Source organism: Spinacia oleracea, chromosome 3 (assembly GCF_020520425.1).
Source record: "Spinacia oleracea cultivar Varoflay chromosome 3, BTI_SOV_V1, whole genome shotgun sequence".
Taxonomy (NCBI): Eukaryota; Viridiplantae; Streptophyta; class Magnoliopsida; order Caryophyllales; family Amaranthaceae; genus Spinacia; species Spinacia oleracea.
In genome coordinates, this window is record NC_079489.1 from 113,737,503 (window position 1) to 113,751,419 (window position 13,917).

A 13,917-nucleotide genomic window follows, 5' to 3' on the forward strand; every position below is an offset into this window, starting at 1 on the left:
AACTATCTACCACATCACCACGTAGCAATCACATTATTCAAGTTATTGGCATTAACGCAGCATTCAAGTGCGGAACTAAGTGCTTACGTAACCTCGGGGAAGGAAGAAGGGTAATGCCAGAATAAAATCCTGTAACCTGGGCTGTAAGAAGCCTTTCATATATGCTGATAGGCTTCAGTCGGCAAAAATGTGGTGTTATTTATCCTTTAAACCTATTGGAATCAGATATCTCTTTTGCCTAATAATGGAGGAGGTTGAAAAATACTCTAGGAACTTCCTTTACTCCAAACAAGGCTCTAGTATTCCAGGATTTAAAAGCTATCCTAAAGTGGCAGGTGGCCGGAATGTCGCACCCACAAAGCAGCAGCCAATAAGCTGATAAAAAGTGGGGCTCAGAAGATAGCAGACTTACAGTTAAAAATAATCTTTAATTGCTGAGATTTGACGAGTTCAGTTGGTAATGGGCACGATGTTCTGCATCACACTACTTATTTCTTTCAAGTTTATATATGATGTTTGTGTGGCTCGTATGCTAAAGTTTCTTAGAGGAAGGTTTTGAGAGGTACAAGAGCTAGTTCATGCGCATATGTGAGAGCCTTGAAAATGTTCAACTCTTCTTTTTCAGTGTAAATACTAAATAGTCTAAATCAGTGTGGACAAAGGCCAGTGATTTCCTGAAGGTCTTGGGTTTACAACGACCACTTAATGGTTTTGACTCACAACTGACTTGAGGTAAACTTGAGTCAAGCAGCCATCCCATATCGTCTGTACACAAAGGTTTGAGATCTTAAAACAGAATTTTAACCCAGATGGTTGGATAACAGAGATTGTTTTGTAAGGTCCTGCAAATGAAGAGTTCCCCTTCCCAACTCTACCAAGAAGACGGGTGAATACTGATGTTTTTGAAGGGCCTGATACTACTGATCTAAGTGATGTATTCAACACTTTGAGCATACTCCGTAAAATAAATTAAAAAAAATAAAAAAAAAGGTAATCCAAAAGCCCTTAGGCCATTCCCCATTACTTGTTATGAGCAAAATAACATCCAAACAACAGTCTGAAGGGGTGAGTAGCAGTCAGCAACAGCCCTTAGGCCATTCCCCATTACTTGTTATGAGCAAGCTTAAATAGTGGCTGTGTGCTTTTTAAAGAAATAGATCTATACTCGGAAACATATCAATCCCCATTTACTTCGTTGGGTCGTTAAGTTTCAAAAACGAAAATCAAAACGAAAATCAAAACGAAAATCAAAAACGAAAATCAAAAACAATAATCAAAACGAAAATCAAAAACTAAAATTGAACCCTAATCTGAAAACGAAAATAAAAAACGAAAATAAAAATTGAACACACCATACCACCGGAACCACGACGCCGAGCAACCACCGGAACCACGACGCGACGGGGAGATGCTGAACCACGGAACCAAGACAGCGACGCAGGGCTGAACCACGGATCCACGGAACCAAGACAGCGACGCAGGGCTGAACCACGACGCGACGGGGAGATGAGCAACCAACGGAACCAAGACAGCGACGCAGGGCTGAGCAACTCTTGGGTTCGACGGCGACGCAGGGCTGAGTTCGACGGAGACCTTGGATATTTGTTTAAGGGAAAAGGCTTGGAGCTATAGCAGAGAAGGAACAGAGATTGAGCGCGGTTTGTACGTTGTAACTAGGAAAGTAAAAATTTTAATTTGAAACGCGGACTTGTTGCAGCGGGCATTAACATGTACGCTGCAATAACTTCGGGTTGTTGCTGCGGGCTTTTATTTTGTACGCTGCAACAAACGCATTTGTTGCGAACAACTAAAATGTACGTTGCGATAACCCTTTAAAGGGTTTGACCCGCGTTGACCGACTGGTTGTTGAAGCGTATTTATACTTGTACGCTGCAACAAGGGGGCTGCAACAGGGGTTTTTTCTACTAGTGTACCCACCAAAGCAAGTGATGGAGCCACACATAAAGGCGACATCTCAGACACAACCTCGTGGCAGATACAAGAATCAACATGCTAGTTCGGGGCAAGCTGCTTCGAGAAAGAAACAAGAATGAAGGAAGACTTGGATTCACAAGAAGCATCAAACCCAAGCCAACAAGACTCCAGCAGAGACAAAACAAGCTACCAAGAGACAAGAAGATCAAGGAAGACTCCAGCAACCACCATCAACCAACGGCGAAAGAAGACTATAGAGTTTAGAATAGGAGCTTTTTCTTTTATCCATTGTAATTCTTGTAAGTCGACGAGGTCGTCGACAGCTTAAGTGGGGGAGGATGTTAGAATCCAATCTTCCTTTACTTGTATTTCTCCTTTCTATTGCTTTCTAGGATCTTTCTAATAGTTTTCTAGGCTTTAGGGAGAATTATTATGTTACTCTAATTCCAGCGTTCACTGGCAAGTTTTAGCTAATTCAAAATAAACCTCTATGAGGGGTATGAACCAATATCTCTCATCAGAAGTTGCCTTTGCTTAATTCATGTGTTGTTGCTAGCTTTTATAGATAGTGTGTTGTCGCATGTTTTTAAGCTTTCCAAGACCCATCAAAGTCCCTCGCAAAACAGATACACCCTCGTCGTTAGTCCCGCTTGTGTCTGTTGTGCGCACACAAGCGCCCCGATCGACCCTCGCTCTTGTCGCCAATAGGCAAGAGTGCCCATTCTAAAGCAAACACCCGCTCGTGCCCCAAGCCCTGAGATTTACTTTCCGCACAAGGCTTGCGCCCTTGCCGCCCCATAGGCAAGAGCGCGCCGCACGGATCCGGTGTCAAACATTCGGACCGTGACACTAAGCCAGATCATCATAATAGTCTGTCTTTGCTTCCAGACTTCCCATTTCTCAATTTAGATCAGTCAGCACAAAGTGGGACTGTCGTTATTTTTTCATAATCACAAAGAAAGTAGCGTGAATCTCAATGCTGACTGTTAGCTTCTCATATACATCAATCTCATATTCAGCAAAGATCCCCTACCATAAACATATCATTATCACACCAAAAACAAACAAAAAGTTAAATGAGGGAGAAAACAATCAGCACTTACTGTGCATGCTATTCTAGTTTAATTTTTTCATTCAATATACCTGAAGATTGAGGTCTTCATACGGAGATTTCACAACACCAACATTTGCTGGATCTGTTTCCCGTAGTTATCCTGTAAAAGGAGATCCTTGCTCATCAAGCAAAGGTGTGTCTGCATTTTTAATTCTATTTGCATAAACAGTACTGTACCAATAACAATAACAGTTTCTTATGCTCCTCGTTGGAAACTTCTAAAGCTTTCACCACCAACCAAGAACACTTGTAGTCTTCAATGTATGATCCAATTTGATGGGTCGTTATAGGTCATATTTAGAGCTAAAATGACATTTACGCTCCCAACTTTGAACTAAAGAACCTAAGGACTCATTTTATTCTTATTACATGATTAATATGCATAGTTTTAACTTTCTAAAACCCATTCCAATCTATGTAAGCACATTTTAAGGATAATTTGGTCGTTATAAGTCATATTTAAAGCTAAAATGACATTTTTGCTCCCAAATTTGAACTAACGAACCTAAGGACTCATTTTATTCTTATTTCATGATTAATATGCAAAGTTTAACTATCTAAAACCCATTCTAATCTATGTAAGCGCATTTTAAGGATAATTGGGTCGTTATAGGTCATATTTAGAGCTAAAATGACATTTCCGCACCCAACTTTGAACTAAAGAACCTAAGGACTCATTTTATTCTTATTACATGATTAATATGCATAGTTTTAACTTTCTAAAACTCATTCCAATCTATGTATGCACATTTAAGGCTCATTAGATCGTTATAGATCATATTTAGGCTAAAATGACATTTTCCTTACTCTTGATTCGTATTCTAGATTATTAGGACATTGTCATTAGTTGTTTGAATGTTAAAATGTGACATTTAATTCGCATTCAATCTAATGCTTAATTTTTATTTTTATATTTGTATAGGTATATACTCCGAGGAATGCGCCTTATGTTAGTGAGGAAATTGGTGTGGTTCGTGAGCAATGGGCTAAGTTTTTTACCAGCAAGTATTTATTATTGGCCTGTGCGCTTGATCAAGTTGGTTTAGATGTTATAGAACAATCTTTTATATTAAAATGTATGCGTTCGTTGAAATTGGAACGTACATATATTTAAATGTAGTACGTGCACTTTGATTTTGGGATATATAGTATATAAAATACCAGTAATTGTTTTTATATTTGTTATACAGGTTGCGATAATCTATTATTGTTGTTGACAGGTTTCTTTAATTGGATAAGGCACTCTAGGTATAGCTAAATAAAACAAAAAAATTCCCGGAAAAAGTGCTTTATTACAGCGTACATTTATATGTACGCTGTAACAAGGGTGTAAAATTAGGCAAAAATCATGACCTGTTGTAGCGTACAAATAGTTGGTCGCTGCGACAGGATAGGTCTTTTGCAACGTACACCAATTTGTACGCTAGAACATGTCATGATTTTTGTCTAATTTTGCACATTTGTTGCAGGGTACATATATATGTACGTGGTAAAAAAGCATTTTTCGCAGCGAACAATGTACGCTGCAACAAGTTCAGACTTGTTGCAGGCCCCTCAATTGCAGCATACGATGTACGCTGCAACAGGGGTCTAAAAGCCCGCTGCAACAAGGGTTTTTTCTACTAGTGTTTAATGAACTGAACGTTTAAGTGAACTTCCCGATGTTACAGCTTTCCAATGTACTATTTCCCCATGCACTAAGCTCCCTTCCACTCGATGAATCTCTATGAGACCCAACGGATTCCCTCAAAACATTTCGTATTGTATTTTTCCTAACCTAACCCGTATACTATGATTCTAGGCCGTTACCTATAACCTTGACCAGTATACTACGATTCTAGGCCGTTGCCTATTTGGCTTTAGTTAGTGACCATCTTACATAAATCTACGATTCTTCATATCTATTTAATGAACTAAACGACCAAGTGTACTTCCCGATGTTATAGCTTTCCAATGTCATGTTTCCCCATGTACTGAGCCCCCTTCCATTCGATGAATCTCCATGAGACACAGGGGATCCCCTCAAAACACTTCGTATTGTCTTTTTCCTAACATTGACCAGTATACTATATTTCTAGGTCGTTACCTATTCGGATTCCGGTAGTGACCAACTTACATAAATCTACGACGCTTCATATGTATTTAATGAACTGAACGACTAAGTGTACTTTCCCAATGTACAGCTTTCCCATGTACTGTTTCCCCATGTACTGATCCCCCTTCCACTCGATGAAGTTATATGATGTGGCCAAAAATAGTAACCTGCCACCTGGCTTTTCTATAAAGGTCAAAATAAGAAGACAAAGATCCCTTCATGGATCTCCGCAACACATGCTAAGCCCATTGAGAAATCCTGGCCCAAAACATGTCCGAAAGCCCAGAGCTTGCAGGAAAGCCCATAGCTTGCAGGAAAGCCCAAACAAGCAAAGAGCCCAACAGGTCTAATCAGATCGGTTATTAATAGGACACATGTCCGAATCTGGAAAAACACCCAATCATTAGGGTAGGGTTGAGGGATCAATTCCCAAGAAACCCTAGCCCTATAAATAGCTCAGATCCCAAGGTAAAAGGGGGCATTCAATTCATTTCCACCAACCAAAAGTTATCTTTGTTATGCCTTCTCTCTGCAAATTACTTCTCTCTACAAATTACTTCTCTCTCAAACTTATACTTACTTAAGCATCGGAGGGAATATTCCTACGGGAATATTCTTGTTTTGCAGGTTGTCAGAGTTTCGTGCCAGCTCATACTTGATACCTCCGAGGAACGCGTGACATGTCATCACCATAAAAGATCCCACAACATTTGGCGCCGTCTGTGGGGAGGTATAGTATCATGGTCGAGCCGCAGTTTGAACGAGAGTATAATGGTGGAGAGGAGAGACGGCCCCGCGAAAGGAGTCAACGCCATATAGAAGAAGCCAATCGAGTCGCAAATGCCGGAAACACACCACGCCGAGTGTAGGAGGCCGAAGTGGTTGTAGAGGAAGAACCAGTCCTGGAAGCACCTCCACCGAGCGGCCACCTAAGCCCCAGCGTTCGAGACGCCGTGCTGGATGAGAATTTGGACTTGCCAGTCTCAGTGGGATTACTGCGCGAGATCCTAGCAGGATTCCAACAACAAATGAATCAAACCTTTCAACAGCAGATGAGTACCATATTGCAGGATGAAATACGAAGGAACATGTTAATCTATAACACTGAAAGGACGGCCCCGCAGAGGCCGCTCAATCTGGGTGTCAATCGGATAAACAGAATACCACTTAGATCCAATGTATGGAGAGCAGGAGAAAGCTCCCGTCCACAAGCCAGCCGTGCAGCCAGTCTTGTGGCAGGACGCTCGGAGATTGACCGCGGCCATCAAGCTTTTCTGCCTTGGCGAGAGCAGGCTATGCGGCCACCGTCCAGGGGAAACCCACCGGCCGTCTTGAGGCCCTCCTCGAGATGAAAGGAGCACTATGAAGCTGAATTTGAACTATCAGATACCGGATCCACTCCAGTAATGGAAGATCCCCCATTTTACCCCCTCGGTTCGAGGGCAAACCCAAATGACGCCTAACAGAGTGAGTATGCGTCCCGAATGATGCCCAGCCGTCGTGAACCAACCTATCATATCCAACAAGGGTTTAATAACCTGACGTTGAGGCATATGAGCACCCCTTTTTCTCAGGACATAATGAACGCCCCGAAAGAACCTAAAATCAAAACCCCCACCATTGAAGCCTATGACGGTACCACCGACCCAGATATGCACCTAGTTGCATACCGTCACCACATGTATGTTCAAGGAACCAATGAAGCCACTTGGTGCAAATACTTTCCTGCTATCCTTAAAGGAGTGGCGTCCAAATGGTTTGAACGACTACCCCCGGGATCAATTGCCTCTTTCAGCGATTTACAAACCCTGTTCTCCACCAGGTTCATTTCACACAAGGAAGAAAGGAAAACAAGCATGCATTTGGGACGCATTCAACAAGGAAAAGATGAGTCACTAAGAAGCTATGTGAAGCGCTTCAATCTAGAGGCTGGACAGATCCCAGATCTGCCCGACGGCGTTGTAATATTCCTAATATTTTATATTGTAAAATTTGGAATAAAACCTTTTTTATGTATATATATATTTTTTGTTTTTTTTAAGCTTTTGAAGCTATAGTCACAAAAAATTTCTAACTTTAAGTTTCGGGACGAAACTTCTTTTAAGGAGGGTAGATTGTAATACCCAAATTTTTATGATTTTATAAAATATACTTTTAGGCAGAATAAGGTTATAGTAGTATTTATCTATTAAGAATATTTTCCTAAATTGAATAGCCTAATTATAACTTTTTTTATAAAACCTAGTTTAATTTTAGTAAGACTCTTTTTACTAGCATTATAAATACCCACTAACCCTAATTAGTTTATACGAAAGTAGTTCAATCGTATTATTATTTTTGCCGTCTACCTCTAGTGTAATTGTTGCGTGAGGTTTCATGGAATGGGAATCAAAGTAGCCAAACTTTGATTTATTATCTCCTATACGCATCATCATCAACATCAAACATTTGAGCGCATGGGACTGGAAGTTTTTACTACCCAAATCGTAACAGGCCGTTGTTTTTCTACTTTGTTCGTATGGTGTTAATTTCCGGAAAGGTAATCACACTTAGTCCCTTGTAATTGTTTGTGTATATTATTAGTTGTAACAACACGTACTTAGTCTATTCGAATTATCTGTATATACAAATTGTAATCACGCGCTTATCGATCTGTTGTTGTTAACGCTAATTATTTGTATTCACAATTATTTCTTGGAGTTGTATGATTAGTTTTGTATTGTTTAGTATATGCCATAGTATTGTATTATTACGTGTACTATTAATATGAATGAGAATGATGCTAATTGCTAGTTTAGAATAACGATGAGGGTTTAGTGTAAATGTGGAGTATTATAGGCGAGTAGTATTATTTTATGTCAAAGAAGAGTTGGTTTTATATACTCCGTGTGATCGAGTTCGATCAATTTTGGGATGCAGACTTATAATCTCATGATTGGTACTACTTGTGTGAAGTAGTTTGGTTATTTTAAGCAGAGCTAAGTTGTATCACAATAATATAGTCGTTTGGATTCTCGTGCCATCGTTGAAAAGTATAAATTATTCACTTAGAATGGGTATCAATCGTATTGATCCGATCATGAGTGAAGATTGAGAATGATTATTATATTTTTGGTTTGAGGCTCAACGTTGTGAACCTTAGAGTCCTTGGCATACTGGTAAGGAGATAATAACCATTAGTAGAGGAGCAAGATATAATCTTTATTTTTCTTAATATCTCCAAAAGTGGGATTTGGTCCAAAAGTGGCCTTGACTCAGAGAGTCTTTCTAATAGCTATTGAGAGTTTCAAGTTTTTATACTTGTTGGTTTATTATTCGAATTACCCATGTCCAAGGCTAGGTATAGAACAAAGAGCAAATATGGCACCTATTGGTTTGAGTACGTTTAGTAGAGGAAAAGATCATATCAATATATTTGAGATTCATATGAAGAGAAGATTCATAGTTTCCATAGAGTATGGAGTTAGTTTTATCTTTGGGATCATACTTGAAATGTAGGTTCATACTACATTGTTTACATGAGCCTGTATTATTCTATTTTAGTATGTTTTTGTTTGTAACAGGTGATTACTCAGCTTTTTGCTGACGTGTGTGTTTATTTGCTATGTGTGTTTGCGGCCATGTCTTTTTCTTATGGTGGCCCTGCGACGATCTTTTTGGAATTTGTCCTCTATGGTGAGCAGTCAAGATGACCGGAGCAGATTGACCGTGAAGGATTGCCTTTAGAAATTAAAGGAGCTCAAGTGTTACCGTTTAGTCTTTTATGACAGTTGTACAGTTGTAAATAGATCACCTAGTAATTGATTTGTAATAGTTTGAGTTTTGTAAGCCTTAGCACTTGACAATGTGGTCAAGTGTGGCGGTGATACCTCCGATCTAGTTATAAGCTTCCGCAATATTTTTATAAAGTATATATATAATTCTTATTTATTTATAGTCAGTATATCGGGGGTGTTACAAAATGGTATCAAGAGCCTAATCGCTCTCTGGGTTAACACAGGGATCTTCATATCCCAGTGTTTGTTTGAGTTGTCTAGGATTAAAATGACTGATTAAGAGTTAAGTTAAAAGTTATAGGACAAACCGTTTAATTGAAGAGAGTATCTCTTTCTATGTGTTAGTTATGTGTTCCTTGTGATATGACTATGTGACTAGTTTTGAGTTCGGGGGCGAACTCCTTTCTTTTAAGGGGGATAGAATGTAATATTCCTAATATTTTATATTGTAAAATTTGGAATAAAACCTTTTTTATGTATATATATATTTTTTGTTTTTTATAAGCTTTTGAAGCTATAGTCAAAAAAAATTTCTAACTTTAAGTTTCGGGACGAAACTTCTTTTAAGGAGGGTAGATTGTAATACCCAAAATTTTATGATTTTATAAAATATACTTTTAGGCAGAATAAGGTTATAGTAGTATTTATCTATTAAGAATATTTTCCTAAATTAAATAGCATAATTATAACTTTTTTTTATAAAACCTAGTTTAGTTTTAGTAAGACTCTTTTACTAGCATTATAAATACCCACTAACCCTAATTAGTTTATACGAAAGTAGTTCAATCGTATTATTATTTTTGCCGTCTACCTCTAGTGTAATTGTTGCGTGAGGTTTCATGGAATGGGAATCAAAGTAGCCAAACTTTGATTTATTATCTCCTATACGCATCATCATCAACATCAAACATTTGAGCGCATGGGACTGGAAGTTTTTACTACCCAAATCGTAATAGGCAGTCGTTTTTCTACTTTGTTCGTATGGTGTTAATTTTCGGAAAGGTAATCACACTTAGTCCCTTGTAATTGTTTGTGTATATTATTAGTTGTAACAACACGTAATTAGTCTATTCGAATTATCTGGATATATACAAATTGTAATCAGGCGCTTATCGATCTGTTGTTGTTAACGCTAATTATTTGTATTCACAATTATTTCTTGGAGTTGTATGATTAGTTTTGTATTGTTTAGTATATGCCATAGTATTGTATTATTACGTGTACTATTAATATGAATGAGAATGATGCTAATTGCTAGTTTAGAATAACGATGAGGGTTTAGTGTAAATGTGGAGTATTATAGGCGAGTAGTATTATTTTATGTCAAAGAAGAGTTGGTTTTATATACTCCGTGTGATCGAGTTCGATCAATTTTGGGATGCAGACTTATAATCTCATGATTGGTACTACTTGTGTGAAGTAGTTTGGTTATTTTAAGCAGAGCTAAGTTGTATCACAATAATATAGTCGTTTGGATTCTCGTGCCATCGTTGAAAAGTATAAATTATTCACTTAGAATGGGTATCAATCGTATTGATCCGATCATGAGTGAAGATTGAGAATGATTATTATATTTTTGGTTTGAGGCTCAACGTTGTGAACCTTAGAGTCCTTGGCATACTGGTAAGGAGATAATAACCATTAGTAGAGGAGCAAGATATAATCTTTATTTTTCTTAATATCTCCAAAAGTGGGATTTGGTCCAAAAGTGGCCTTGACTCAGAGAGTCTTTCTAATAGCTATTGAGAGTTTCAAGTTTTTATACTTGTTGGTTTATTATTCGAATTACCCATGTCCAAGGCTAGGTATAGAACAAAGAGCAAATATGGCACCTATTGGTTTGAGTACGTTTAGTAGAGGAAAAGATCATATCAATATATTTGAGGTTCATATGAAGAGAAGATTCATAGTTTCCATAGAGTATGGAGTTAGTTTTATCTTTGGGATCATACTTGAAATGTAGATTCATACTACATTGTTTACATGAGCCTTTATTATTCTATTTTAGTATGTTTTTGTTTGTAACAGGTGATTACTCAGCTTTTTGCTGACGTGTGTGTTTATTTGCTATGTGTGTTTGCGGCCATGTCTTTTTCTTATGGTGGCCCTGAGACGATCCTTTTGGAATTGGTCCTCTATGGTGAGCAGTCAAGATGACCGGAGCAGATTGACCGTGAAGGATTGCCTTTAGAAATTAAAGGAGCTCAAGTGTTACCGTTTAGTCTTTTATGACAGTTGTACAGTTGTAAATAGATCACCTAGTAATTGAGTTGTAATAGTTTGAGTTTTGTAAGCCTTAGCACTTGACAATGTGGTCAAGTGTGGCGGTGATACCTCTGATCTAGTTATAAGCTTCCGCAATATTTTTATAAAGTATATATATAATTCTTATTTATTTATAGTCAGTATATCGGGGGTGTTACAGGCGTCTCCTTCGATAATTTTATCAGAGGGCTGAAGAAAGGATCATTCAAGTTTGACTTAGTTAAGAAGAGCGTTCGGATTATGGCTGAAGAAAGGATCATTCAAGTTTGACTTAGTTAAGAAGAGCGTTCGGATTATGGCTGAAGTATTGGATGAGGCTGAAGCATTTATCCACGCAACAGAAATATGCAGCGCGTCCAAAGATGGAAAGACTGGTGAGGCAACATATTCCTTAGGGAAGAAAGACAAGACAGACCAAAAAGCACCACAAGTAAATGGTACTTGGGCTCTTTCGAAAGAGCAGGATACCAATTCTCCTGGACACAAGAGAGAACGTCCACAAGAAAGAGAATATTTTGAGTACAACACAGACCTCCTCACAATACTGGTGGACGTCGGGACCAGGTTTGATCTTGAACGGCCTTTCCCCATGAAGTCTCCTGCTGAGAGTCGAGACCCTAAACTGTATTGCCAGTTTCACGAGGATATAGGGCATGACACCAAGAACTGCAGAAGCTTCAAGAGAGCCCTAGACGGCTTGGCCTCCAAAGGACACCTAAAGAACTACCTACAAAGGAGTGCCCACGGCTCGAGTAAGAACCAGTACAAAAAGAACAAGTCACCTGTCTCACCAATAGAGGGAAATCACAGCGAAGCGGGATTTGTAGCCGTCATATCCGGGGGGCCAGCCGCTGGAGGACCCACCATGAGGGGACAAAAAGACTATGCCCGCCGCCTAGGTCAAGTCACCCGTGGACCCATTTCCTCGGATAGAGATATGTGAATCGGGTGGTGGACGGGTAGCCACTCCACATGATGACCCTCTCGTGGTCGAGATCAAAATTTCCAACATGAGAGTGAAGCGTATCCTGTTAGACACTGGAAGTTCGTCTGACATAATGAGCATGGAGTGCTTCAGCCGCCTAGCCCACGATCCCAAAACCATAGAAAGCATACATTATCCCATCATTGGTTTTGGAGGAAGTATCATACAACCCGTAGGCGTCATCAACTTGCCGGTTCGAATTGGAGATCGAAAAGATGGACGAAAGATGGGGGTGGATTTCCTAATCGTCAATGATTTGACAGCGTACAATGTCATTTTGGGACGTCCCACTCCGAACAAAATTACAGCAGTAGTTGTCACCCATCTCATGCTCCTGAAGTTCGTAAGCGACGATGGGGCGATAGGGACTATACATGGAGACCAACAGCAAGCAAGAGACTGCTACCTCACAACCCTCAATCAGTCAGCATGGAAGAAAGATTTGGCATAAGCAAGAGGCAAAAGAAAGCATGAGGAAGAGCTACCTACTACCAATGAGAGTATCCCAATCAAGATAGAAAAAAGTGGCTAAAAAATAGATATCATTAGATTAGTCAGGATACTTTATGTAATGCGAGCCTACTAAACGGCCTAACAATTGTGCAAGAGCCCACAAAACGGCCTGTAATGCTTGCCTATAAAACGGCCAATTTTAGCTACTTTAGTAAAATAAGCTTCATGATAATATTTTCTTATCTGATGAATTCATGGCTGGATAAAGCCACACAAAATTACATAGCAAAAGACTAAGTGAAATACCCCCACATTAACGAGCCCTAAGAGGCGGCGCCACGAGTGATTAACTGAACGACGACCCTAAAAGTGGCTTGAACTGAAAAAGACGTGAGCACGCAAAATAAGACTCAACAGAGCAGTCATTAAAAAGGACGCCTTCCCCTTTGAAGGCGTCCCAAAAAGACTAATCGGTTGACGGCCTGAGAAGTGGCCTAGATTAGCGCCCCAAATTAGGCTGATCACCTAAAACACTAGGGTAACCGTCCACAAATGGACCCAAAAAGTATGTTCCTGAAAATCAGTAATAAACTGAAATGGAATAAAACATAGTGCAGAGGAGGCACAAAATATTCATACATGCGCACAAGGCGCAACAAAACCAAATAAAATAATTCCAAAAGGCACCAATGTTATTACAAGCGCCCATGGCGCAGCGAAAACCAACTAAAATCGTCTATGGATAAGGGGCCGTGGAGCTTCCGTCCTGGACGTCCTGGTTTTCAGGGGAATTCACCTCCTCTTCCTCTGCGTCTTCATCCTCCCCCTCACTAAAAAACTCAGGAGGATCCAGACCAAGGCGTCGAGCCGTCGAGACGACCATCTGATATGAGATCCGACGCTTAAACTAGGAGAAGTCCTTCCCGTCCATTGACTGATCCCAGGCCCGCCAAGCATTCTCCAAAATGGACTCCTCCGCAAGCTTGAAGGAGCTAGCGGCTTCCCCCCGCACGACTTCAATCTCGTCCTGGGTGGCCTGGAGTTTCTTCTCCAAGGCGTCCACCTTGGAAGAGAAATTGGTAACCCGCGCTGAGATGGCAGAATACCCCTTTCTTAGCGCGGCCAACCTCTCCTCATGCTCCAGCAACTTATTCTCATAGTCCTGGGCGTCCTCCTCAGCCTTATTCAAAGCGTCTGTCTCCGACTTGATCTTGATGTCTGCATCCTCATTGATCTGAGCGAGCTTACATACTCCTCAGGAATTGCAGCATAGGCGTCTGCAAGGATCTTATCC

General features: G+C 39.8%; 1 protein-coding gene across 1 annotated transcript; it reads left to right on the top strand.

The window, feature by feature from the left end:
* Positions 1–12,195: 12,195 nt before the first annotated feature.
* On the top strand, positions 12,196–12,621 carry LOC110791222 (uncharacterized). The gene has a single exon (XM_021995972.1). The coding sequence runs from the start codon at positions 12,196–12,198 to the stop codon at positions 12,619–12,621; it is 426 nt and encodes a 141-aa protein (XP_021851664.1).
* Positions 12,622–13,917: the final 1,296 nt, after the last annotated feature.